At 37.0% G+C, this 26,323-nt stretch overlaps 1 protein-coding gene across 6 annotated transcripts in view; it reads left to right on the top strand.

Moving 5' to 3' along the window:
* IMMP2L (inner mitochondrial membrane peptidase subunit 2) overlaps positions 1–26,323 on the top strand; it is an 816,344-nt gene that overhangs the window by 37,733 nt on the left and 752,288 nt on the right. For all 6 annotated transcript variants that reach the window (XM_034670716.1, XM_034670690.1, XM_034670699.1 and 3 more), the window contains exon 3: positions 483–619. In XM_034670716.1, coding sequence (XP_034526607.1) covers positions 485–619 — 135 coding nt within the window. In that variant the 5' untranslated portion in view covers positions 483–484. The remainder of the gene's footprint in view (positions 1–482; positions 620–26,323) is intronic.

Below are 26,323 nucleotides of genomic sequence, written 5' to 3'. Positions count from 1 at the left end.
TTCCTTTTCAGGGCACAGTATGGAAGTTTATCATTTTCACTCATATACCATTCATCAGAACTAGTCACATGGTCACACTTAGCTGCAAGGGAGGCCAGGCAGCCATGTGTCCCACTTAAACTTCTGTGACTATGGAAAAGAACAGATGTCAGGAGAGGCAGAAGCATCTCCACTGGAATAGTCAACAGCCTGAAAGGATTTACTTTTGGAATACCGATTTGTTTTCTAGCTTACTGCTTTGTGAAGAGAAAGTTTCCACTGAGGTTATCAAGTGGACCTCAGTTACTGAAAAGTTAACTTGAGTTAGTGTATTTGCCTTTGGGATTTAAGTCAAATTTATTCCACTGCTTATAGGGATGAGTGTGAAATATATTAAGAGATGAGGTGGTTTTTCCTTAACTCTTACTTTTCCTATGCTGGTTGTTTTTTCTTTCTTACCTTTCTTGAGGCTAACTTTGCACTTGTTTTCTTTGTGTTTGCAGGTATGGCACAGTCACAAGGCTGGGTGAGAAGATATGCCAAGGCCTTCTGTAAAGGCTTTTTTGTGGCGGTGCCCGTGGCAGTGACTTTCCTGGACCGGGTGGCCTGTGTGGCAAGAGTGGAGGGAGCATCAATGCAGGTAAAAACGAATGTGGCTTTGTTCTTTATTGCATATGCTTCATGGTTTCTCATGTACTAGCAGTGGGATTTCTGTATATTATTTCTATGCTGGGACCTGAAAAGTTTTAAAAAGGCTTTGGCTTGAAATTTAACTTTCCAAAATTTTTTAAAAATGTCTTATAATGCGGTCATATAATAAACAGGGTAGAGGCGAATAAACATAATTATCAAATAGTTCTTTATGTAGGTTTTTTTTTTAGTTTTTATTTTATTTATTTTAGGATAGTAAGTAGAGAGTCTAAGGAAATTTTACTAAATGACACCATTTTCTATGGATATGGCCTGGGATTTTAAGATATTTTAATTATCTGCATTTGAATACACACTTGAAAATCCTTTTAAGACCAAAGTATTAGTGTGTTGCAGGATGGGTTTGGGTCAAATTCAGGTACTGTGTGTGTGCATATATATGTATATTAGTAACTATATATATGTAACATATGTGTTTTATATATATATATACACACTATATCTATCTATCTCAATGTCTGTATATTTATATCAGCACGTATATATATGAGCATACACACACCCAAAATATGTATATACATATAAAATATATATATACTATATATATACATACACACGTGTGTGTATATATATATACATAAATACACATATGTATTCATGTATTATATGTATGTATGCATATGTGTATAAACATATACACTTTTAGTAGGTAGAAAAGTCTAGAGCACTGGTCCAGATATTCTGGGTGTGTTATCTAAGCATATTGCTGATTAAAAAGATTAAATGCAGTTTACATTGGAAGAATTTTGCCATGGAGATTTCTAAATCTCATATGCAAATAGTCTTCTGGAATAACTTAGAGAAGACTTTGTTGTTCTAAAGTTGATGACTAGAACCTAGCCGTGTAAGTTTATGTAATTAAAAAGAATTTGCATTTTGTGATATGATTTGTTTTCTTCCATTATGAGAATGTATTAAGTTCACATTGTGCTAAATAGCTGTATAAAACAAATAAGTAAAAGAATACGTAAGCTTGTAAGAGCTTAAAGTTATATAAAGAATAACCGTTTTATTTTTTCTTTTTGTTTTAGTCAGAACTAGGTAAGGGCATAAGTATCAGCTTTGAGGAGTTAGAATGAGTTTGCTTTTTTAAATATAATTATTGTATTGAAAATCAGATCTCTTCCTGAGTTCTAGTGGTGAGTGCTGTTTTGCTATAGTTCTACAACCATTACTATTCCGAGGTAGATTTTTGCAGAACACAAAGCCTTCTTACCTTGGATCTAATGATATTCCAGAGGATTGTATGGCAACCACAGTGTCCTAATTTTCATGTTTTAGCCCAATATACGCCCACTGAACATCTATGTTCATGGCTTGTGCTAAGAGGGAATGCATTAAAAAAGATAAGAAAAATGAATGTCTTATGAAAAGACATGGCTTATGCCCAGTTAAGAAGGCAGTGAAGAACGTGTTAAATAGTGTCATTCTTAAATGCCAGTCTGTTAACTCAGATTTTTTGCTGCAGATACATTTCTTACAGTGTTCCTGGACCCTACTCCCAAGGAATCAAATTTGTTACCTTGTAGTTTGTTTGGTATATTATGTAGAATTTCCTTGGCTACTGATTACAGGAAAACAGCTTGAATTGAGTTAGATATACAGGAGAGTTTATTGGAAAGCTTATTATGTACCCAGGAGGAAGGCAGAAGTGTGACAATCATCAGGGACAACTGGAACTGGGGATTTGGACGCTGCAGGGTGCTCCGTCTTCTGTGTTTCTGCCTTCTGTTTCTGTCTGTATCTTGGCTTTGTTCTCTCAGACCGGTTTTCTTCACCATGCAGGGCACATGGCTGCTGGCAGCTCTCATGCTTTAAGATGCCCCATTTCATCACCACTTGAGAGAGATCTCTCTTCTTGCCTTAATTTCACTTCGAAAGATCTTGGGAAAGGACTGTGATTAATTGTTTCAATCACGTGCCCTTGTCTATATAAGTATAGATCAACTTTGGCCAGTGGGTTAGGGTGCCATGATTGGCCCAGCTTTGGACAGGTACACACCCCTAACCTGTGGCTAGGCTTGGTAGGAAAATGACGGTATATATTTGAATCACATTGTTCCATGGGCTTTCAGCCTTCAGGGTAAGGTAGGGGTGACATTTCCCAGAAGAGAGGGTATGCTATTTTCAGAATTAAAGAGGAAAGGATATTCTGGGAAGAAAATAAAGATGTATGTTTATTACAGTTGGGTATGTATTTTAGGATTTTTTTAACTCCTTCTAAGTATAATAGAGAATTTATTTATAATTTCATTAGATATTACTAAATCATAATTAAAATTATTTAGGAGCAGAAATTGTAATAATGGGATATAGTGATTAATTAAGTAAGCATTTTGGAAGACATCTTTGCTATTGTACAGCTTTGATGAACTGAACATGTTTAGACCTTGCGGTTCAGCAGAATTTTTGACCAAAAATTTGAAAAAAATTCTTGTCTTCCAATTTCTCTAATGACACAAGTACTAAAATAGCTAGCAGAGTGTGTGGACGTCTCTGGAAGTCCCTGAGCATCCTGCAAGGAACACACCTGCTTTTATTGACTCTGAGGGCTGAGAATTATATCTGGTATTTGGCAGTTGGTTGATCTATTGTGAAGGAAGGGAGTTTTCTGGATGTGTGATGATGCCTTCTTGTACCAGGCTTAGAAGTATGAGAGAAAGGTAGAAAAAGCAAGTGGCAAGAAATAAAAAGAAGAAAGGAGAAGAAGAGGAAAGAAAGCAATCTAGATTGGTTGGGTAATAGAGAATGATGGAGAAAATGAGACAACTGGTACAATGAGCAGGCGGCAGAGTGGCACAGAGGACCAGTGTGAAAGAGACTCAAGACAGAAATGTGCTCCCCTGAAGGCGTGGCTAGGCCCCCTTGTGAGACCTCCCTTGAATGCTGACACATCTCTTTGGCATGTGTCTGTGTAGCACCATGAGCTATGTCATTCTACATCTCAGTATTCATTGAAGGAACCTGTGCCATTTAGAAGGAATTCATGTTGTTGTAGGTTGCCAGTCCTGAGAATCATTCATTTTGTAGTGCTTTAGAAAACCTGTGTATTCAGGTGGAAAGATCCTATCTAGTCATTTCTGTCATTTCAAATATATGAATCATTTTGTGACTCGGGAGGTCATTTTGAGATATGGACAATAATGAAAAACAGTGGTAACTTTGAGTTATAATAGGGAGTCATTTATGAAATGGCTAGGAAGTGTGAAACACCATTTTAGGTGCTGTAGGGGGATGGCGAATCAGGTAGGAATTCTATCTACAATGTACCTTTACTTTAGTAGAAGAGGTTCAAGGTTATTAATCCTGAATAATGGATACATTTTCAGACAAGAAGATATCAAGCTGTCAGACATATTTGGCCAGTGCCTGGTACATCCAGAAATGAAAACCAGTTTGCTTTAGCATACTATTTTAGAGCATGGACCTGGAAGTTTTAATTTGGAATAAAGTGGTACCAGAGAATAATACCTTGAGCCCTTTTTATTGTTGGTCATGATATTAACTTCTACTATAGCAATAAACTACCCTATGATTTCAATTGCTTGCATTCAGATCATTACTTCCTGCTCATGGGTCAGTAGATTAACTGTAGTCACTCTGGACAATGGGTTTGGTTCAGTCCGCTTCATGTATCTTTCACTGTGGGACCTATACTGGAAGAGCCATGGCTGCTTGGGGTATGTTTTCATGGGTGATAGCAGGATTCCAGAGGGTGAATAGAAACACTCGGAACCTCTTGAAGCCTCAGTTCAGAACTTCCACTGTTGTGTTCATCTTCCATTGGTCAAAGTCAGTCACATGTCAAAACCCAAAGTCAGTGAGATGGGGGAGTCATGGCAAAGTGAGGAAGGAAGGAAGAATAGTGAGTAGCTGAGTACACCTACCACAACCACTATGACTCCAGCGATATTTGGTTGACTTCAGAGGTAATCTAAAAGTTGTTTTTCACCTTTGAGTCTACCTACAATGACCCTAGTCTTTGGAGTCAAAGACTGACAAAATTGGAATAGATTGAAATTTTGAGTCAATGGTATGGGTTGATCCATTTTAGATGTCTTTAATTTGGAAGTCATCCAGGGCCACTTGGATCATCACTTTAGAGTGGCTTTTCTTAAAGGTCACTCTGCAACCTGTAGACATGTTATTTAAAAAAATCCAAGGACTGAAAGATCAAATTTCATTAAAGAGATATGTAATACCAGTCTTTTGGAGTGTATTGAATAAACGCTGTTATAGCAACACTGGAAATTCACTTTGATAGCAAATTTGCATGAGAACTGTTTCTTACGTCTTTTTAGAATTCTGCTGGCTTGGGATTAATAGGAGAAGCTTGTTTCCAGGATTCCCTCTTACAAGAAATCTTTACTTTTTAAACACTATGGAGTAGATAGGTTTTTCAGTATTAATTTATAATTTATTTGGTATCTGACTAGAAGGATAGAGGTGATCAAACATAAGGACTCACAGCTAGTTGAAGGTAAGTCATAAATGAAAATAAAGTTTTTAATGATATAATGACATAATTCAGTGGGAAATAGGATTCAGTTTATCAAACATTTGATTTTTAAGTAAAGGTGTTTAGATATATCCATTTTATTGGAAGAGATATACCTTTTACAATGCTCTGCACACAGGGAATGCTGGCAGAAATTGCTGGTTAATGATTATTCATACTGACCTATTCCCCTCTAGTGCACATGAATCACTTCTACTAGTTGCTGAAAGGTTACTATGAAAGTAGATGCACTTTTTTTTTTTTTTTAAAGAAGCACTGCATTACTCAACATTAATTTAACTCAGGAAATGAAGACTGATACTGCATACAGTTGAAACTACAGAGCGAATTTATGTTGGTGGAATGCAATTATTCTGATTAGAAGTTCAATCACTTACTGAGGCTTTTAGAGTAAAAAAGGTGCCCTAGGAATAGTTTAATGACCTCACACCAAAGTTTTAGATTTTATTTGAGTGAGAATGCCTGTAGCAGGGTCACTGGCTTTTATAAAAGGTGTATGCCTTCTACATTTAAAATTAAGATTTAAGACTTTAAGAAGTAAGCGAAAGAAATAATTGTAGGCATCATTGTCCTGTTTTTGTTGCAATTGCTACAGAATTTTTGTATAGTATACCATCTTCTTTTTTCCAATTGGCATAGCCAGAGGGGAAAATACTGGAAAATATTACTCCGTAATACTATCTCTCTAGTTCAGACTTCAGAGAAAGATTTATGCAGAATAAATTAGAAAGAGAATGGGAGGGAAAATAGAGTTTAATCAGCACTGGGGTATTTACTAATCAACAGCACACTTTCATTGGTTTAAAATGGTCTTGACTTTCAGCTACCTGCAAATGATCCCGAAGAAACTGGTTTGTAATAAACATCTTAGACTCCTTCTTGGTTCTTCGCAGTCATTATCTGAGTTTCCTGTTGAGTTTAAAATTAAAAGTTCTGTCAAAAAAGCAAGCGAAGAGGCTTACACTCTCTCCTTGTCACATTTATTTATTTTATTTTATTAAAATTTTAAACCTATAGAGGGCTTAATATTCAATAGTTATCATTGGTTATAACTATTATTTTGACACTCTGAGAAGCTAGATACAAATATAAACTCTTAAGGAAAGAGATAATATTGTGATTTATGTGCCAGAATTTATTGTAGAGTTAGGGAGTTTTATGTTACCTGCTGAATTTGCACTTCCAAGATGCTGGGAACCACCGGGCACACATTTCCTGTGATGCCGAATGCTCTGTGTTCTTACTCCCCTTGGTCGTCTGTGGCTGACTTTGGAGGAAGCCAGGAGTTAATGTTGGAATGCTTTCTCAGCTTATGTGTGAACTTTCTTCCCAAATTACCTTTGGCTCAAAAATCTCACCTAAGGTGTTTACCCCTCAGGATGTTATACATTTTTATGTAGTTCTGCAACCTGTCATTAATAGAGAATTCAATAGATCAGTTTGTATTTATAGCAACAAACATATGTGAAACCGAAGCAGTTGGTGAGTGATAACTTTATAATGTCCCTTCATGGATTTTCTTTACTTCCCATGATAGAAGAACAGCATGCTTCTGTTTTATGTAGCCAGGGTTATATCTGTTATTTAAATGCTGACTTCATAACACTTTTAAAAAAGATGTTGAAGTAATTTTAGACTCACAGAAAAGTTGTAAGAGTAGTACAGAAAACTCCCATGGGTTCTCTACACAGATTCATCACTTTTCGGTATTTTGCCACCTTTATTTTCTTCCCTTTTCTTTTTCCTTCCTTCTCCTTCTCTCTCTCCCTTTACTTCTTTTCCATAGGTATTTGTGTCTCTCTGTATACACACACATACATATGTACATGTACATACACACAGAAAAACATTGCTATTGAACCATTTAAGTTGTGTATACCATGCCCCTTTAATAAGGTTTTTGATACTCTTTTGAGTCATGATCATTGCTGATTGGCATATTAATGCTTTTCTTTTACATAATTTAATTATAATTAAATATTTAAATACAATTAAATTATTATAAATTTATGTAAATTAAAATTAAAATTTAATACTTTATTCAGATTCCCATGGCTAGAACTTTTGGTACATTATGGTATATTAACTCGAGTTCTAAACTTTACATTTAAAAACACAGGCCGAACATTTGAGATAATTTACCTAAGCTCACACAGCCATCAAGTTTCAGAACTGACTCCAACTAACTCTGGTAATGCTTTCCATTTTACTAAGTGATAACTAATAAAAGTTGTGCTTTATCACTATTGTGTAATGCCTCCCTATAATACTGCTCACAGATATATTTTGTTCCATTTCATTTTTGCTTATGCAGTGGTGTGATTGGTAAGTTATTTAATTTGGGGATGATTCTGTAGTACATTTGGGTTTTAAACAAAGATAGAAATTAATGTTATGGTGGGAGATGAAAGATTTCAAACTTTGAAACTGAGGTTGATGGAAGATGCCCTATTCTAAACTGAAGATTATAAACTTCATTAGACTTCTTAAAAGAAGGAATCAGATTTCACTTTTTGGAAATACAGCAGAGTAGATACTAGAAAATATTTCCAATGTAAAACTCATAAAAAGGTATAAATAAAACATGAAAAATCTTTAAAAATGCATAGTGACCTTGCAGGGAGGTAGGGGAAATGATCTGAGATCACAAATAAGGGGGAATACATTTCCAGAGTAGTAGTATGCTTTGAAGCCAGCAGCTGTCCTATGGACATTTGTCAATTACTGGTAACTCAGAGTTTTTTGTTTTACTAGTCACATGGGGATCAGAAGACAAGGCCCTGGGCTCATACAGGGTAGGGAGGTGGAACAGAAATTCTGAATAAATTCAGGACCATGGAGGAGACACATCTTTAGGGAATGCATACACTAAAACCAAAATCTATTCTGCAAGAAAAATTTTCTCAGCTCTGAGTAGAGGAGAAAAGCCCTAATGTGGGACTGAGGTTTGAATTCACCTTCACTGCAGTTGAAACACCCTAAATTGAGATTGTCATTCACTTTGGACTTGGGTTTAGTGCTACCTCAGGCACCTGGTGGGAGCTATCACCAATCCTCATGGGCACATAGAAAGTTTGATGAACAGGATCTCACAGTAAAAATATCACACAAGGGAGTGACCACTATTATAAGTGAGAGTCTGTAACATCCTTTGGCAGAATCAGACCTTAAAGACTAGGTATTAGAACTATCAGCTGCTAAATGTGGTATGTTTAAAGAAATAAAAGACAAAACTGAAAATATGAGAAAACAACGAAAGATTGTTTAAAATGGCCAAAGTACCATTTTTATCGCTTGCGTTTTAATGTATTTTTTAAGGTATAAAAACTGTATTGTGGTTAGTTTGAAAAATCTTCTATAGTATTCATCACAAAAAATTTGCAATGAAATGTATAATAGCTGAGATTTACTTTATAGTAATATGGGAGGAGGAAGAGTGAAGTGGTGTTATAGATGAAACAAGATTGGCCATGAGTTCATAATTGTGGATCCTAGATGATGGGTAACGTGGTAGTTCTGTCTACTTTTTAAAAAACAGTTTTATTGAGGAATAACTTATATACCATTGGATTTATCCATGGTGAGTGATTGTTTTTTTTTTTTAATTTTATTTTATTATATTATGTTAATCACCATACAGTACATCCCCAGATTCCGATGTAAAGTTTTGATGCTTCATTAGTTGCGTATAGCACCCAGTGCACCATGCAATACGTGCCCTCCTTACTACCCATCACCAGTCTATCCCATTCCCCCACCCCCTTCCCTCTGAAGTCTTCAGTTTGTTTCTCATAGTCCATAGTCTCTCATGTTTCATTCCCCCTTCTGATTACCCCCCTTTTCTTTATCCCTTTCTTCCCCTACCGATCATCCTAGTTCTTATGTTCCATAGATGAGAGAAATCATATGATAATTGTCTTTCTCTGCTTGACTTATTTCACTTAGCATTATCTCCTCCAGTGCCGTCCATGTTGCAGCAAATGTTGAGAATTCGTTCTTTCTGATAGCTGAGTAATATTCCATTGTATATATGGACCACAGCTTCTTAATCCAGTCATCTGTTGAAGGGCATCTCGGCTCCTTCCATGATTTGGCTATTGTGGACAATGCAGCTATGAACATTGGGGTGCATATGGCCCTTCTCTTTACTACGTCTGTATCTTTGGGGTAAACACCCAGTAGTGCAATGGCTGGGTCATAGGGTAGTTCAATTTTTAACTTTTTAAGGGACCTCCACACTGTTTTCCAGAGTGGCTGTACCAACTTGCATTCCCACCAACAATGTAGGAGGGATCCCCTTTCTCCACATCCTCTCCAACAATTGTTGTTTCTTGCCTTGTCTATCTTTGCCATTCTAACTGGCGTAAGGTGGTATCTCAGTGTGGTTTTGATTTGAATTTCCCTGATGGCTAATGATTTTGAACATTTTTTCATGTGTCTGTTAGCCATTTGTATGTCTTCATTGGAAAAGTGTCTGTTCATATCTTCTGCCCATTTTATGATTTGTTTATTTGTTTCTCGTGTATTGAGTTTGAGAAGTTCTTTGTAGATCTTGGATACCAGTCCTTTATCTGTAGTGTCCTTTGCAAATATATTCATGGTGAGTGATTGTTAATTGTTAATAAATTTATGGAGTTGTATGATCATCACCTTTTAGAACATTTCCATCTCCCCAAAATGACCCCTTGTGTCTATTTGAAGTTGATTCTTACTTTAACTTATGCCTTTTCTGGGCGTTCTCTGCGAATAGAACCATTCAATATGTGGTCTTTTGTGTCTTGCTTCTTTGACTTACCGTAATGTGTTTTGAGGTTTATCCATGCTGTACCATATATCAATAGTTTTTTTTTTATTACCAAAAAGAATTCCATTGTATGGATTTTTTTTCCATTTTGTTTCTGCTTACCAGTTGATGAACATTTAGGTTGTTTCCACATTTTCATTATTGTGAATAGTGCTGCTAGGAGTGGAATCGCGAGGTCGTATGGTACATTTATGTTTCATTTGTAAGAAATTGCCAAACTAACCCTGGGGTAGGTGATAGTGTATATGCTGACAAACACGCCCTGCATTCTCATTCTGCCTCTTCTTACAGGACTGGGGGAAGTGAAGGGAAAGTACCCAGTCTCACTGATGCTGCATGTGACTGGAACCCCAGTGCCCTGTTCAGCCTGCTAACACTCTGGTGTTAGGGCAGAGTTTCCTTTGGTGTTTGGTTGAATTAGGATGGGTATTATAAGAAGTGTTTTCTATTCCACTTGGGCATCCTTTTCCTGGCCCTATGGCTAGAAAGTGGCTTTTCTTCAAGCTTTTTTGTTCTGCCTGTTAGTGGCTCCTGGTTGCAGGCTTCTTCAGCGCATTATCTAGGATATATGAGAAACAAAAAGAAAACCCAGGGAACTTGCCACTACGTGGTTCCTTAAGTCCTAAGGTCCCTAGCCTCCAGTCTGTCTTCTTTCCACCTTTCAGAGTCTTCCTCCATTTGTTCTTTGTCCTATGTTTGGGATATTTTAGTTGTAAGAGAAAGGACTAGCAATGAGTGGAGGTACTCCATTTTGGTCCTAGGCTATATGATTTGCCTTGCCTAGTAGTAAAGTGGGACTGAGTTCTGGCCAGTGGAGAGAGGATAAAAAGTAAATTGCCATTTCCAGGCTTGGTCTGACTCTGAGGCCAAAGGAGATGGTGGATCTATAAAATAGGAAGAACCTGGGTTTCTGAATGACTGGGTATAGTAAATCTACTCACTATTGTGTTATACACCAAGTGTTTGAGATTCTTTTTATAGGCAGTTAGCCTTGTTTGTCTATGTCATAAGACTTATTACTGTACCTTTTCCTCTCTGCTTTTTCTTATCTTATGCTCCCTTTAAGGCTAAACTCAAGTCCTACCTTCGTCATGTAACTTTCCCTAATTCCATCGTTTACCTAGTTGAAATCCTATAGCACTGTAAATGTAACTTATGATTATAAATGTTTTGTATTATCCTCTAGTCTTCTATTTATTTCATGGGTTAATGCTAACTCTACTTTGTAAGCTTCTAAAAGAAAAGGACCATACTCCTCACACCCACCCATTCAGAGGGATGCTGAATAAATGCATATTAAATTTGTTCTTTGAAGCATTGAAGTGCCTGAATAATTAAACCCTACAGAAATACGATGAAATGAAATTATCATCATTAAATTTTTTTTTCTTTGACTTTGAGGGTGTTTCTTGACTCTTCACCTGAAAACTTTTTAGCTTCTTGATGAATCCATCATATTCTTTATGGCAGAGGTTTTCAAACCTTTTTACTTATGACTCATTAAGTAATATACTTTTTCATTGTACATACACACACACAACTGAAACAGAAGTTTCATGTAACAATACTAAAATCTTAATTATCATCATTATGTGCAGTGCCCTCTGATAATTTTCTATTCTGGTTGCATCCCATTAAATTGATTCTATGACTCACTCATTGGTCATGACCTGTAATTTGAAAAGTGCTGCCTTATTGCTGGAGGGAGGCTTGAAAGGGTGAAGCTGCTCAAATTGAGCTATAGCTAAGGGAACGGAGGATGGTAGTTTTTGAGTCTGAAATTTTAAATATGGGCTTGCCCTAAGGGCTTCAAGCAGTAAGTGCAATGCAAAGGATAAGGAGGCCCATGGTCTGAGAAAGCCCTTTGACAGTGTCATCCTTAAAACTTCTATTAATACCACCTGGGGTGCTTATTCATGGAGGTTCCTGAGCCCTATCCCAGTTCTATGAAAATGGAATTATTACTAGACCTTGGAATCTGCATTGTGACAAGCTCTGTAAATACTCAAGTTTGAAAAAAAATTTCATAACTATATATGGTGATGGATGGTAACTAGACTTACTGGGGTGATCATTTTGCAATATGTACAAGTGTTGAATCACTGTGTTGTACATCTGAAACTAATATAATCGTACGTCTCAATTATGCCTTAATAAAAAATATGTTGAGAAACCTTGTGTTGTAGAGAGGCCCAACTCTTGGGTAGAGAAAGTTGTTGGGGCATTTGCCAGACATGGGAACTATTTTTGCTTCAAAACTCCGGATTGTCTTGGTTTGCTAAGCTTTTGAATTCTAACTTTTAGTACCTTTTAAAAATGCATTTTTCATGGGATGCCTCAGTGGCTCATTCGGTTAGGTGTCTACCTGGATCAGGCTCAATGCTCAGCAGGGAGTCTGCTTCTCCCTCTCCCTCTCCCCCCCCCCCATGCTGTCTCTCTTGCACAGTCTGTCTCTCAAATAAATAAAATATTAAGAAAATAGATTTTTCATTCTCCATCCATTTTTCTATTAAATTATTCATCATATATTTATGCTAGTTTTAGCTTATTTTATTGCTTCTAATCCCTGTGTCAATGGTTATATCAATTTATAATTTTCATTTTTGATATTTCTTACTAGTTGTAAACTTTGTTTTTATTCTTTCAAGTTTTAATTTTATATTGTTACTTTATACTTTATAGCTTAGAGTGTTTATCTTTTAATTTTTTGTTCAGTTTTTTATTTTGCCAGCTAATCTTTATTTTTTTACAGTATAAATGATCTTTCACTTTTGCGGTTTTTATTTATTTTGTTTTAAAAAATATTTTATTTATTTATTTGAGACAGAGAGAGAGAAAGAGAGCGAGTGCATGAGCAGGGGTGGGGGGTGGTCAGAAGAAAAGAGAGAAGAGGACACACAACTGAGCAGGGAACCTGATGTGATCCCAGGATCCTGAGATCATGACCTAAGCCGAAGACAGACACTTAATTGACTGAGCCACCTGGGCACCCTACCTGCAGTTTTTAAAATGACCAACAGAAAGCATAGAGTGTCAGCTGAGAGAATGGGCCATTCACTTAGAATGGGAAATGTGTAGATTTTTACAGTAATGGCTCCTCAATGAATCATGTTTCCTCCCACATTGAATCTGGCCATATGACTTGCTTTAGCCAATTGGGCATCAACAAATGTTACTCAAGTAGGAACTTGGTCAGTGCTTGTGAACTCTGAACATGCAAGAAACTCAGGCTGTCCTGCTAGAGGGGACACTGGAGGACAAGTGAAGCATCCTGGCCAAGGAGTACCGGTTAAGTGCTTGATGTGTGGGTAGGGCCATCTTGGCCTTTCCAGCCCTTTCTGAGTCACAGATGATTGCAGCCACATGAATGGCCTCAGGAGAGATCGGCAGAGGATCTGCTCCTCTGAGTGAAACCTATGTAGCGGGATTATGAGCAAATAAATGGTTGTTTTTTTAAGACTCACAGTTTTGGAGTGGTTTGTTATGAAACAATAGGTAACCTAAATTATTAGTGAGGTGCTGCCAAAACAAAATTCTAAAATAGATGGTATTGGTTTTGGGACTGGACGGCAGTGGAAGGCTGGAAAAATGGTAGGGAATTGTTGGCAAAAGTTGGACAAATGGCAGACAACTATTACTAGAAGCTAGAAAGGTGGTGAGGAAACTTATTGGAGACTGGAATAGTGGTGACCATGTTTCATGGTACTGAAAGAGTTTGAGAAACTGTCACCTGAAGGGACTTGGCATATAGAAGCGGTACCTAACAAATTTATGGATTTGGCCAAGGAGATTTCTAGGCAGAATATTGACATTGTTAATTGGCTTCTTATAGCTTTCTATAGGGTACAGGAAGAGAGAAATTAACTTAAAGCAGAACTTAAGAGGAAATACAAGGTGTCCAGTAATTTCTGTTTTAAAAAATAGAACTGTTTCTTCAGCAGTCTCTGGCAGGCAAAAGATTCTCAAAGTAAGAAGTAACCTAGGGTAAATATCAAATCTTGACTGGAAGACTCTTTGATGAGACCTCAGAAAGATTTAAGGTGTGACTTAGTAGATCCTTTTAGCCAGACAAAAGAGATTATAATTGTGTCAGAATCTTAAGGGCTTTGTGCCACAGCAGCCTGACACAAAGTAAGAGAGCTCTAGTTTGCTAAGAGTTATTAATATAGTTTTATGGGGAATGGAGTGCATGTTAATTAGATGAATAGGAAGTCAACAGAGTTTTAAGGGACTTGAATTGGTGTATACTTAAAGTGATGGTCAAAATTTGTATGGAACCACAGAAGACCCTGAATAGTCACAGCAATTTGAAAAAGAAAAACAAAGCTGAAGTTTTGTGAAGTTACCACAATTCAAGTTATACTACAAAACTACAAAACTGTAGTAATCAAAACAGTATGGTACTGGCCCCCAAATAGACACATAGATCAATGGAACAGAATAGAAAGCCCAGAAACAAACCCACAATTATATGGTCAATTAATCCTCAAGAAAGGAGGCAAGAATATGCTATGGGAAAAAGTCTCTTCAACAAACGGTGTTGGGAAAACCGAATAGCTACATGCAAAAGAATGAAACTGGACCAATTTCTTACACCACACACAAAGATAAACTCAAAATGGATTAAAGACCTAAATGTGAGACCTGAAATCATAAAAAATCCTGGAGGATAGTACAGGCGGTAATTTCTCTGACATTGGCCCTTGCAACATTTTTCTAGATATACCTCTAATATATCTCCTTAGGCAATGAAACAAAAGCAAAAATAAACTATTGGGAGTACTTCAAAATAAAAAGCTTCTGCCCAGCAAAGGAAACAATCAAAACTGAAAGACAACCTACTGAATGGAAGAAGAGATTTACAAAGGACATATCCAGTAAAGGTTAGTTTGCAAAGTATATGAAGAACTTATACAACTCAACAGTAAAAAAACTACAATCCAATTAAAAAATGGGCAGAAGACATGAACAAACATTTCTCCAAAGAAGACATACAGATGGTAAATAGACACATGAAAACATACTCAACATCATTCACCATCAGGGAAATGCAAAACAAAACCACAATGAGATATTACATCACACCTGTCAGAATGGCTTAAATCAAAAGAACAAGAGACAACGTGAGTGTTGGTGAGGATGTGGAGAAAAAGGAATATTTATGCATTGTTGGTGGGAATGCACACTGGTGCAGCCACTCTGGAAGACAGTGTGGAGGTTTCTCAAAAATTTAAAGATAGAATTATCATATGATCCAGCAGTTGCACTATTGGGTATTTACCCAAAGAATTCGAAAAAAACTAATTCAAAAAGATATACAAACCCCAAAGTTTATTGCAGCATTATTTACAATAGCTTAATTATGGAAGCAGCCCAAGTGTCCATCAATGAATGAATGGATAAAGAAGTGTTACACACACACACACACACACACACACACACACACACACACACAGAGACACACACAGGAATATTATTCAGCCATAAAAAATGAAATCTTGCCATTTGCAATGACATGGATGGAGCTAGAGAGTATTACTCTAAGCGAAATAAGTCAGAGAAATGCAAATACCATATGAATTCACTCATGTGGAATTTAAGAAACAAAGCAGATGAATAAAGGAAAAAAAAGACAAACCAAAAAACAGACTCTTAACAATATAGAACAAACTGATGGTTACCAGAGGGGAGGTGGATGGGGGGGATGGGTGAAATAGGTGAAGGAGATTAAAAGTACACTCATCACGATGAGCACTGAGTAATGTATGGAATTGTTGAATCACTATATTGTACACCTGAAACTAATACACCCTTGTATGTTAACTGTATTGTAATTAAAATTTAAAAAAAATAATGAGAAAAATAAAAGGGATGGTCAGTTTAAAAAGAGGCCTCTGGGCCCCAGCTTACTATGAACAGAAGCATTTTTAAAAAAGATTTTATTTATTTATTCGAGAGAGAGAGAGAGAGCATGAGTGGGGGGAGGTGTAGAGGGAGAGAGAAAAGCAGACTCCCTGCTGAGCAGGGAGCCCGACATAGGACTCAATCCCAGCACCTTGATATCATGACCTGAGCAGAAGGCAGACGCTTAACCAACTGAGCCATCCAGGCGCCCCCAGAAGCATTTCTTTTTAAAAAGAACCCATCTTGGAGTCAAAAGCCCATCAGGCAGAGCAAAGAGCCATGGACAACAACAGATTAGGGAACTATCCCAGAGAATGAAGTGAGTCCAAGTTAAAGAACATTCCTGTCCCTGGAGTAGGAGGCCCTGACATCTGGTGGTGGATATCAGACTTGTGATGGACAAATGACTTCTGTGATTCTCCTATTCTTTTTCAAAAATCTATTGTGGTTATCCTGTTTCTGTCATTCTTTTGCATGTTGGGTGTTTGGGGGACAGATAGCTTGTCTTTTTACTTCATAAGCCTCTGATTCAAGATGAACTGCACTTGAATTGCACCCTAGGATCCTCAACTGTGGACTTCAGTCCTTTTGCAAAAGGACTTTGGTACTTTGTTACATTAATGTCCCCTTTTCCACCACCAGCTCCCATGAGTCATGCCTCTTGGTTCCCAAGCTCTTGTGTAATCCCCTACCCTGACTCTTGGCTTGGCCACATTAATCCCTTCGGCCAGTGGAATTAGAGCAAACACCATGCAAACAGAGGCTTGTTAGCTGCTTGCACAGTGGAGCTTGTCCTCTGAGGCCACTTGTATCTCTATGGTTGTAGCTGCCTGAGTGATATCAGGTTGGACTAGCTGACTTCCACCTAGCTAAGCATAGCTTAAATTGCAGAATCAAGAGCAAACTAATGATTTTGTATTATGTTTTATGATGTTTATTTTGTAGCAATAAATAATATAAGGACTTTTGTCTCTTTTATCTGTCACAGTGCTTTTTAATTCCTTTTAATATGCTGTTTGTTTCCTTCACAGTTGAACCTTTTAATTCTGATCGCTTTGATTCATGTAATTCAGGGGTCCTTAATTTCTACTGATGCACTTCCTTACTTCTAGAATGGGTTTTTTTTTTTTTCCCCTCCCTGTAGGATGCCGCATCAAGTTCAACAATGAGGAGCTAAGGATCTAAAACCATGGTCTCATCTTCACAGATTTGTTAACAAATATTGTACAAGTGAAAAGAAGTAAATAGATTGGTATGCCCTTGTATCTGTTAGGGAAAATGGCCTGTTTGGAGTTCTGTACAGCAAGAGAAATCATCCAAGCAACCTACTAAAAATAAAACACTTGTTATTTGTGGAATCACGTTTTTCTGTTGCTACATACCTTATTATGAACCTCTTTTTTTTTTTGTTTTTTTGTAGTCTGGGGGACACATTAGAGAGATTCTAGATCTATTGGGGACTAAGAAAGCTTTATTCAGTTTTATGAGGAAGTTAAGGGTTTGTTAGTGTATAGGTGTATCTTGGTACCAATGTATAGATGTATCCTTATAGCTGGCTTATATTGCATATAACAATCTGTCTTGTTGATAATATGTAGAAATGTTTATATAAATTTTATGTCTCATTAATTATACATGATCTATTTCTTGTCATGATTAATTAGAGCTATTAATTTGGAAAGGTATCTCAATATCTATTTTATTAGTAAGGAAACACCATACACATATTTAATGGTAGTGTTTTATAGTTATTGCACTATTGCATCGAACCAGAAAGTTTGCCATCTAGTTACAGTGATCTGAGCTAAGGGGATGCTTAAACACTGAAGAATTTGTTAAAGAAGAAAACATACTTTATAAATACCTGTAATAAAAGGATCCAAAAATCAGATGGTCTTTCTCTTTAAAAAATTAGTTTGTTTTTGCTCTAAGGCATTGCATATTGATTGAAGAAAACTTGGAAAATATAGAAAAATATGCAAAATGAAAATAATCTACACTACCTTCCAGAATTAGTTAATTTTAAGATGTTATTCTATAACACTAATAGTTGGAAAATATTGACCGATCCCTGTTTTGGGGCATTAGAGTGTAGTATTCAGTGTAAATATAATAGTTTATTTAGTATCCCCCATAACCCTGTGATGAAGGTACTATTACCCATTTTACAGATGACGAAACAGGAGCAAAGGATTAATTTGTTAAAAATTAAACAGATTTAAGCCTAGGCTTTCAAAATTTGCATTTCTCAACCATTATAAATTCTTCTCATCCTTTTCTGTACAATTTTCCTTCCCCCTCCCCACCGTCTCTCCCTTCTTTCTCTATACGGGATCACACAAGTTTTTTTTTTTTTTTTTAATTTATTACATTTTCACCTAATTTATTTTGCCAAACATATCCAAATATCCTTAAATATTTTTCTGCAGTGTGATTTTTAATGGCTTTTAGTATCCCTGTACCATATTGTTTAACCAAATGTGACATTTCCAGGTCTAAGGGTAAGACCACTTAAAAGACTTTAGATATGTTTTGGCAAATTACCTTGTAGATAGTTTGTAAAGATTTTTATTTGTTCAAGTAATATATGAGAATACCCATAAAATTGTGATGCGTCACTCTATGGTGCATCGGAAATACATCTAAAAGTTAGGAGAATGAAAAATTAGCAACTCGCTGTGCTTCCAAATTAAACTAATATGGTATATGTCCATTTTAAAATTGTATTAATTTAGCCCTAAGGACCTGCTTTTTAAAGAAAAAATAAGAAAGTATCTACAGAAGTAACAAGTTATTTTTATGTGAATGAAATTTCATGCAGAAATATCAAAAGGGGGAAGAAAATATTCCCTCTAATTTTAAGTGGGGAATGCTTGAAGAACTGTATGTCTGTAAAAAAGAGGATGAGATTAAAACAAATTATTTTTTTTAAAAGGCTCTCAGATCTCTGAATAAAATGTGATTAGGTCCATATCTGGATTTGCAAGGGTGAAAAATCCCATTGCCTAGCACAGTGCCTGTCAGAGTTGGAATTCATTAGTTTTCAGGGGTGAAGGAATGAACACATGAAAGAAAGCACGGATGAATTTTTATAGCTTCATATCCTTAGGGAAGGCATCCTTTTTTTCCCTCTTGTTTAAGTTGGACACCTGAAGAGTGTACCTCTTGTCCAGCTCCTGTGGGGCTTGCCCAGAGTCTACACACGTGAGCAGAAAGAGGCTGCCAGGACTGTTTGGTCAAGGCGGGGTGACTGGTCTAGAGCAGAGCTCTCAAGTGACTCTGTAGAGAGGGATTTCTAGTGGGAACTTCATGATATCTCTGGACACGCCTGTTAGGGAGCCTCTGGAAGCTGGAGCAGGCATGAAGAACCCATTATTCTTTACTTATTAATAAAGTGTCAGATGTAACTAGGGCTTAATAAGTATAAATTTCCTGAGGTGCCTTATGATTTGAATTTCTTCTTCTAGTGCTCAAGCATAATATACGTATGACTCTAGATTTTAATACCCTTGCCAGGTTAAGGGACCTAAGGGCAAAAGCTTGAATAATTTTTGAATTAGATGGTTGATCACTGAAGGGGGTCAAGTATTAAGGGGTAGTGATAAGTATCCTTTACCTGAAAGGAACGGTCCGTTTCTAACTTAAATCTTCATGCAGACTTGGGCACAGTTATTACCCATTTTATTTTGTACACCTAGTGAGACAAATCCCAGAACTCTAGAAGCCTCGATAACAAGGGAAGGGCGCGCCTGGGTGGCTTAGTCGGTTAAGCATCTGCCTTCTGCTCAGGTCATGATCCCAGGGTCCTGGGATCAAGTTCCACATCAGGGTCTCTACTCAGCAGGGACTCTACTTCTCTCTCTCTCTCTCTCTCTGCCCATCCCCTCCCCCACAAGTGCATGATCTCTCTCTCGCTCGCTCTGCTCTCTCTCTCTCAAATAAATAAATAGAATCTTTAAAGAAATAGGGAAGGAAGATGACACTTTAGACCATTTTATCCACATTCTTTCCAAAGTGTGGCTTCTCATAGTCATAATAATTCTATAATCAGAATATACATTTATTTTAACTGTATTTCATGCTTCACTTGGCCAGTGCTGCAGTTAAAAAAAGACAACCATCATTTCTCTAAATAACAGTTCTTCAAGAGAAATCTGAGAGCTACTGCTGGTTCCTCATGGCTCTAACTGGGTACCATCTCTTTGAAAAGCACAATATTTAATGTTTAAACATTTTTAGATTGTATATTGCCAGGGTGGGTGGTGCTCTTTATAGGCCTGAAAAGTTCGAAAGCACTGCACACAGAGAAGTGAGGTTAAAACCAGGCTTTGTTGGTGGATGACAGGTAGTGAATTATAGGTTGGGAACTTTTTTTTTTTAAATTAAAAAATGAATGTGCAAAAACATGAATAAGAAATTTATAGAAAAAATCAAAATCAGAATAATATTTACTGATTGATGGCCGTGGCTAAATTTTACAGGGTAAGAAATCCATCATGTCTCCGTTCAGTGTTCTAGGGGAGTTTTATTTTTCTAAACCAAGACATAAATTCCCCCCAAACTGTCATTTGGTTTGAACTTAGACACAAGCTGAGAATTTAGGATACCTTGACAATGATATTTGTTTGTAGGAGAAATAAAAATCCTTCAGCAAAGTCTTTGATCAGAGATAGCATTAAAGCCCAACTGCTGTGTTGTACTTGTTCCAAAAGCAGGTTTGAAATGATATTTGTTTGTAGGAGATATTTGTTTGTAGGAGAAATAAAAATCCTTCAGCAAAGTCTTTGATCAGAGATAGCATTAAAGCCCAACTGCTGTGTTGTACTTGTTCCAAAAGCAGGTTTGAAATCTGCTGTTTCTAGGTTTAGCATAATTTATTAACATGTGCTGACTTATGTTGTCTTTCTTAGAGTGAATGATATAATACCTAGGTCAGAGGAGATTACTCCATAACCTTTTGTAATGTTACAAGAATCATCCTCCCCCCCCCCCAAAAAAAAGGAAAGAAAAGGAAACCGTAATCTCATCCGTTAGAGCTAATGACTTGGAGTTTTGATGAATATCTTTTTATATGTCTATGTGTATGTGTGTATGTTAAAGGTGGTAATTTAAAACATAATGGACATAGTGTTTTTATAGAAAATGTATATTTTTAAAGATTTTATTTATTTATTTGACAGAGACAGCCAACGAGAGAGGGAACACAAGCAGGGGGAGTGGGAGAGGAAGCAGGCTCCTAGCGGAGGAGCCTGATGGGGGGCTCGATCCCAGAGCACTGGGATCATGCCCTGAGCCAAAGGCAGATGCTCAACGACTGCGCCACCCAGGCACCCCCCAGGCGCCCCCATATAGAAAATATTTTTAACTAAATAGTTGTGCACATTAAATTTTGGGAAGATTAATTCCTTAAAGCAAAACAATTGAGATCTAGAATAAAAGTATATTGACTTGGGGCGCCTGGGTGACCAAGTTGGTTAGGCTTCTGACTCTTGATTTCAGCCCAGGTTGTGATCTCTGGGTTGTGAAATTGAGCCCCATGTCAGGCTGCATGCTGGGCATGGAGCCTGCTTAAAATTCTCTCTCCCTCTCCCTCTGCCCTTCCCTCCCATCTCTCTCTCCTTCTCCAAAAAAAGAAAAAAGTATGTTGACTTTGTCATCTTAAAAAAAATGAAGAAACAATCCATCAAGCATTTAGAAATAAGAGGTAGAATTTTCAGCCTGAAAACTTCCAGTTTAATATTTAAAAGGAAAAACATTCAGGGCAATATGTAAAGGCTTTTTCTTACCTTAAATCTTTCAGAAAGAATACTGTACTTGATTTTGCTTTTGTTTGTTCTGTTGTTGCTGGCATCCTCTTTATCATCTTAATTTGTTGGCTACTTACTCTGTATCATGCACTGTGCTAACACTTTGTGGACCTTCCATTTATTTCTCATAACAGCCCTGTAGTTGTACTGCAATCCCCATTATATAGATGTGGAAATGAGGCTTAGGGAGGTTACATGATTTGTTTAAGGTAATCTGGCTAGTAAGGAAGTGGTGCTGAGGTGTGACCACAGTTCTCTGTTCTTAGAGCAAGGGCTACCCAAAAGACTTCTCTAAATTGTTGATTTTTAAAAATTTAAACTCAATTAATTATTAGTTTCAGAGGGGCAATTCAGTGATTCATCAGTCTCATATAATACCCAGTGCTCATTACATCATGTGCCCTCCTTAATGTCCATCACTCAATTACTCCATCCCCCAACCCCTATCCCCTCCAGCAACCCTCAGTTTGTTTCCTATGATTAAGAGTCTCTTATGGTTTGTCTCCCTCTCTGATTTTGTCTTGTTTTATTTTTCCCTCCCTACCCCAATGATCCTCTGTTTTGTTTCTTTTTTTTTTTTTTTTAAAGATTTTATTTATTTATGCGACAGAGATAGAGACAGCCAGTGAGAGAGGGAACACAAGCAGGGGGAGTGGGAGAGAAAGAAGCAGGCTCATATCAGAAGAGCCTGATGTGGGGCTCGATCCCGTAACGCCGGGATCACGCCCTGAGCCGAAGGCAGACGCTTAACCGCTGTGCCACCCAGGCGCCCCCTCTGTTTTGTTTCTTAAATTCCACATACTAGTGAGATCAAATGATAATTGTCTTTTTCTGATTGACTTATTTCGCTTAGCATAATACCCTCTAGTTCCATCCACCTCATTGCAAATGGCAAGATTTCATTTTTTTGATGGCTGAGTAGTATTCCTATATCTATCTATCTATCTATCTATCTATCTATCTATCTATCTATCTATCTATATTTACCACATCATCTTTATCCATTCACCTGTCGATGGACATCTGGGCTCTCTCCACAGTTTGGCTATCGTGGACATTGCTTCTATAAACATTGGGGTGCAGGGGCCCCTTTGGATCACTATGTTTGTATCTTTGGAGTAAATACCTAGTAGTGCAATTGCTGGTTCATAGGGTAGCTCTGTTTTCAACTTCTTGAGGAACTTCCTTACTTTTTTCCAGAGTGGCTACCCCAGCTTGCATTCCCACCAAAAGTGTAAGAAGGTTCCCCTTTCTCCACATCCTTGCCAACATCTTTCGTTTCCTGACTTGCTAATTTTAGCCATTCTGACCAGTGTGAGGTGGTATCTCATTGTGGTTTTGATTTGTATTTCCCTGATGCTGGGTGAAGTTGAACATTTTTTCATGTGTCTGTTGGCCATTTTTATGTCTTCTTTGGAGAAACGTCTGTTCATGTCTTCGGCCCATTTCTTGACTGGGTTCTTTGTTCTTTGGGTGTTGAGTTTGATAAGTTCTTTATAGATTTTGGATACTAGCCTTTTATCTGATAAAATATTTGCACATATCTTCTCCCATTCTGTTGGTTGTCCTTTGGATTTGTCGACTGTTTCCTTTGCTGTGGAAAAGCTTTTTATCTTGATGAAGTCCCAGTAGTTCATTTTTGCCTTTGTTTCCCTTGCCTTTGAAGACGTGTCTAGCAAGAAATTGCTGTGGCCGAGGTCATAGAGGTTGCTGCCTGTGTTTTCCTCTAGGATTTTGATCACATTTAGGTCTTTCATCCATTTGGAGTCTATTTTTGTGTATGGTTTAAGAAAGTGGTCCAGTTTCATTCTTCTGCATGGTGCTGTCCAATTTTCCCAACACCATTTGTTGAAGAGACTGTCTTTTTTCCATTGGATATTCTTTCCTGCTTTGTCAAAGATTAGTTGACCATAGAGTTGAAGGTCCATTTCTGGGTTCTCTATTTCATTCCGTTGATCTATGTGTGCCAGCACCATACTGTCTTGATGATTACAGCTTTGTAATAGAGCTTGACGTCCGGAATTGTGATGCCACCAGCTTTGGTTTTCTTTTTCAACATTCTTTTGGATATTCAGGGTCTTTTCTGGTTCCATACAAATTTTAGGATTATTTGTTCCATTTCTGTGAAAAAAAGTTCATGGTATTTTGATAAGGAATGTTTAGATTGCTCTAGGTAGCATAGACATTTTAACAATATCTCTTTTTTCAATCCATGAGCATGGAAGGTTTTTCCATTTCTTTGTGTCTTCCTCAATTTCTTTCATGTGTGTTCTATGGTTTCCTGAGTACAGATCCTTTGCCTCTTTGGTTAGGTTTATTCCTAAGTATCTTACGGGTTTTGGTGCAATTATAAATGGGATTGACTCCTTAATTTCTCCTTCTGTCTCAGTGTATGGAAACGTAACTGATTTCTGTGCATTGATTTTATATCCTCTCACTTTGCTGAATTCCTTTATGAGTTCTAGCAATTTTGGGGTGGAGTCTTTGGGTTTTCTTTCTTTTTTTTTTTTTTTAAAGATTTTATTTATTTATTTGACAGAGATAGAGACAGCCAGTGAGAGAGGGAACACAAGCAGGGGGAGTGGGAGAGGAAGAAGCAGGCTCATAGCGGAGGAGTGATGTGGGGCTCGATCCCATAACACCGGGATCACTCCCTGAGCCGAAGGCAGACGCTTAACCGCTGTGCCACCCAGGCACCCCAGTCTTTGGGTTTTCTACATAGAGTATCAGGTCATCTGCAAAGAGTGAGAGTTTGACTTCTTCTTTGCTGACTCAGATGCTTTTTATTTCTTTTTGTTGTTTGATTGCTGGGGCTAGGACTTCTAGTATTATGTTGAACAACAGTGGTGATAGTGGACATCCCTGCTGTGTTCCTGATCTTAGGGGAAAAGCTCTCAGTTTTTCCCCATGGATAATGATATTCGATGGGGGATTTTCATATGTGACTTTTATGATATTGAGGTATGTTCCCTCTATCCCTACACTGTGAAGAGTTTCAATCAAGAAGGAATGCTGTACTTTGTCAAATGTTTCTTCTGCATCTATTGAGAGGATCATATAGTTCTTGTCCTTTCTTTTATTTATGTAGTGTATCACGTTGATTAGTGGATGTTGAACCAACCTTGCAGCCCGGGAATAAATCCCACTTGGTCGTGGTGAATAATCTATTTAATGCACTGTTGGATCCTATTGGCTAGTATTTTGGTGAGAATTTTTGCATCCATGTTCATCAGGGGTATTGGTCTGTAATCCTTCTTTTTGGTGGGGTCTTTGTCTGGTTTTGGGTAAGTTGTTGATTTTTAACCTTAATGTTACTTGGAGAAGCCCACAAATAGATTGAGTTTGAAGATGCAAGTCACTGAAGAAAAGGTGGGCAGGACAGCTGTGGGGTTTGTAATCCCAATGATAATCAGTGTTTTTCCCCTTACTACTGGAAAGCTCTTTGACTACTAGGAGGAACATCTAACACAGTCACACATTTTGATATGGAGGTGGAAACTCCCAGATTAAATATTCTCTGAGGTTTCTTACTTCCAAAGTTGATTATCTTAAGTTGGTTATAATTATGATGTAGTCTCGGTGAATCTAGGATTTAAGGTATTAACAATATGACAAGAAAATATAGACTCTGGTTATATTAGTCTCCGAAAGTTTATGACTTTTAATTTAGATTTCGTGTGTATAAGTTCTTTGAATTGAAAAGATTATTTGCTCTGTCTGAAGCATAAACTGCCATTCCCACAAGGGAAAGTGAGATGCAAAATTTCCAAGTAATAACATGACTTACTAATTTTTCTGAAATAGCATATTTGAATGAGATTTTCTTCATTTTCAATAAATTTTTCATTTTGAAGTTAGTGCATTATTTTTCTTCTCAAAAGTTGTTTTAGGAAACTCAGGAACTAAAGTATTTTTTTCTTTTTAATAAATTTTTAAATTGAAGTACAAAGAACTATGGTTGTTATAGTCCTGTAGAACAGTTTCCCAATTTAAGAAAATTTTTCTTTATTACATGTATTATTCGTATTCATAAATGAACTGTAAAGAAAAAATTTTATTTTGTTGTGAAAATTTTATTCTGCTTTATTCTATTTCACATAATGAATACTATGTTAGCATTATTTCATTATGCATATAATAAAGCACTGTTCAACTTTATTCCTAGTGTTTAAATTGCCTAGCTTGATGCCGCAGAAAAGGTTTCTTGCTAGACTTACCTAGAATATGTTTTTTCTGAAAGAAATGTAGACATTGTTCAGATAATGTACATTGCCTAGGAACCATCTTATTTAAAAATGCTTTTAAAAACCTTCAATATTTTAAACTTTGAAGTATAGAAATAATATTTTCCAGCCCTTCTCTGGGCATACAAACATGGGTAAGACATGATTTCTGCAACTGAAAAGCTTACAGTTGAGTGAAAGAGATATATGTAGGCAGGTACATATACCAAGGTTTTAAGAGTTAACTGAAGTTAACCTAAATAGCTAAGGGAGCACAGATGGGAGAATGATTCAGTATAACCTTGTAGAGGAAAGGAAAGGTAAAAGAAAACTCTGTTGTTTCCTTTATAAAATCGAACAAGGTCTTCTAGGTGTT

This window comes from Ailuropoda melanoleuca, chromosome 1 (assembly GCF_002007445.2).
Source record: "Ailuropoda melanoleuca isolate Jingjing chromosome 1, ASM200744v2, whole genome shotgun sequence".
NCBI lineage: Eukaryota > Metazoa > Chordata > Mammalia > Carnivora > Ursidae > Ailuropoda > Ailuropoda melanoleuca.
The sequence above is the reverse complement of the archived record's forward strand: the minus strand, read 5'-3'. Positions and strand labels throughout refer to the sequence as shown.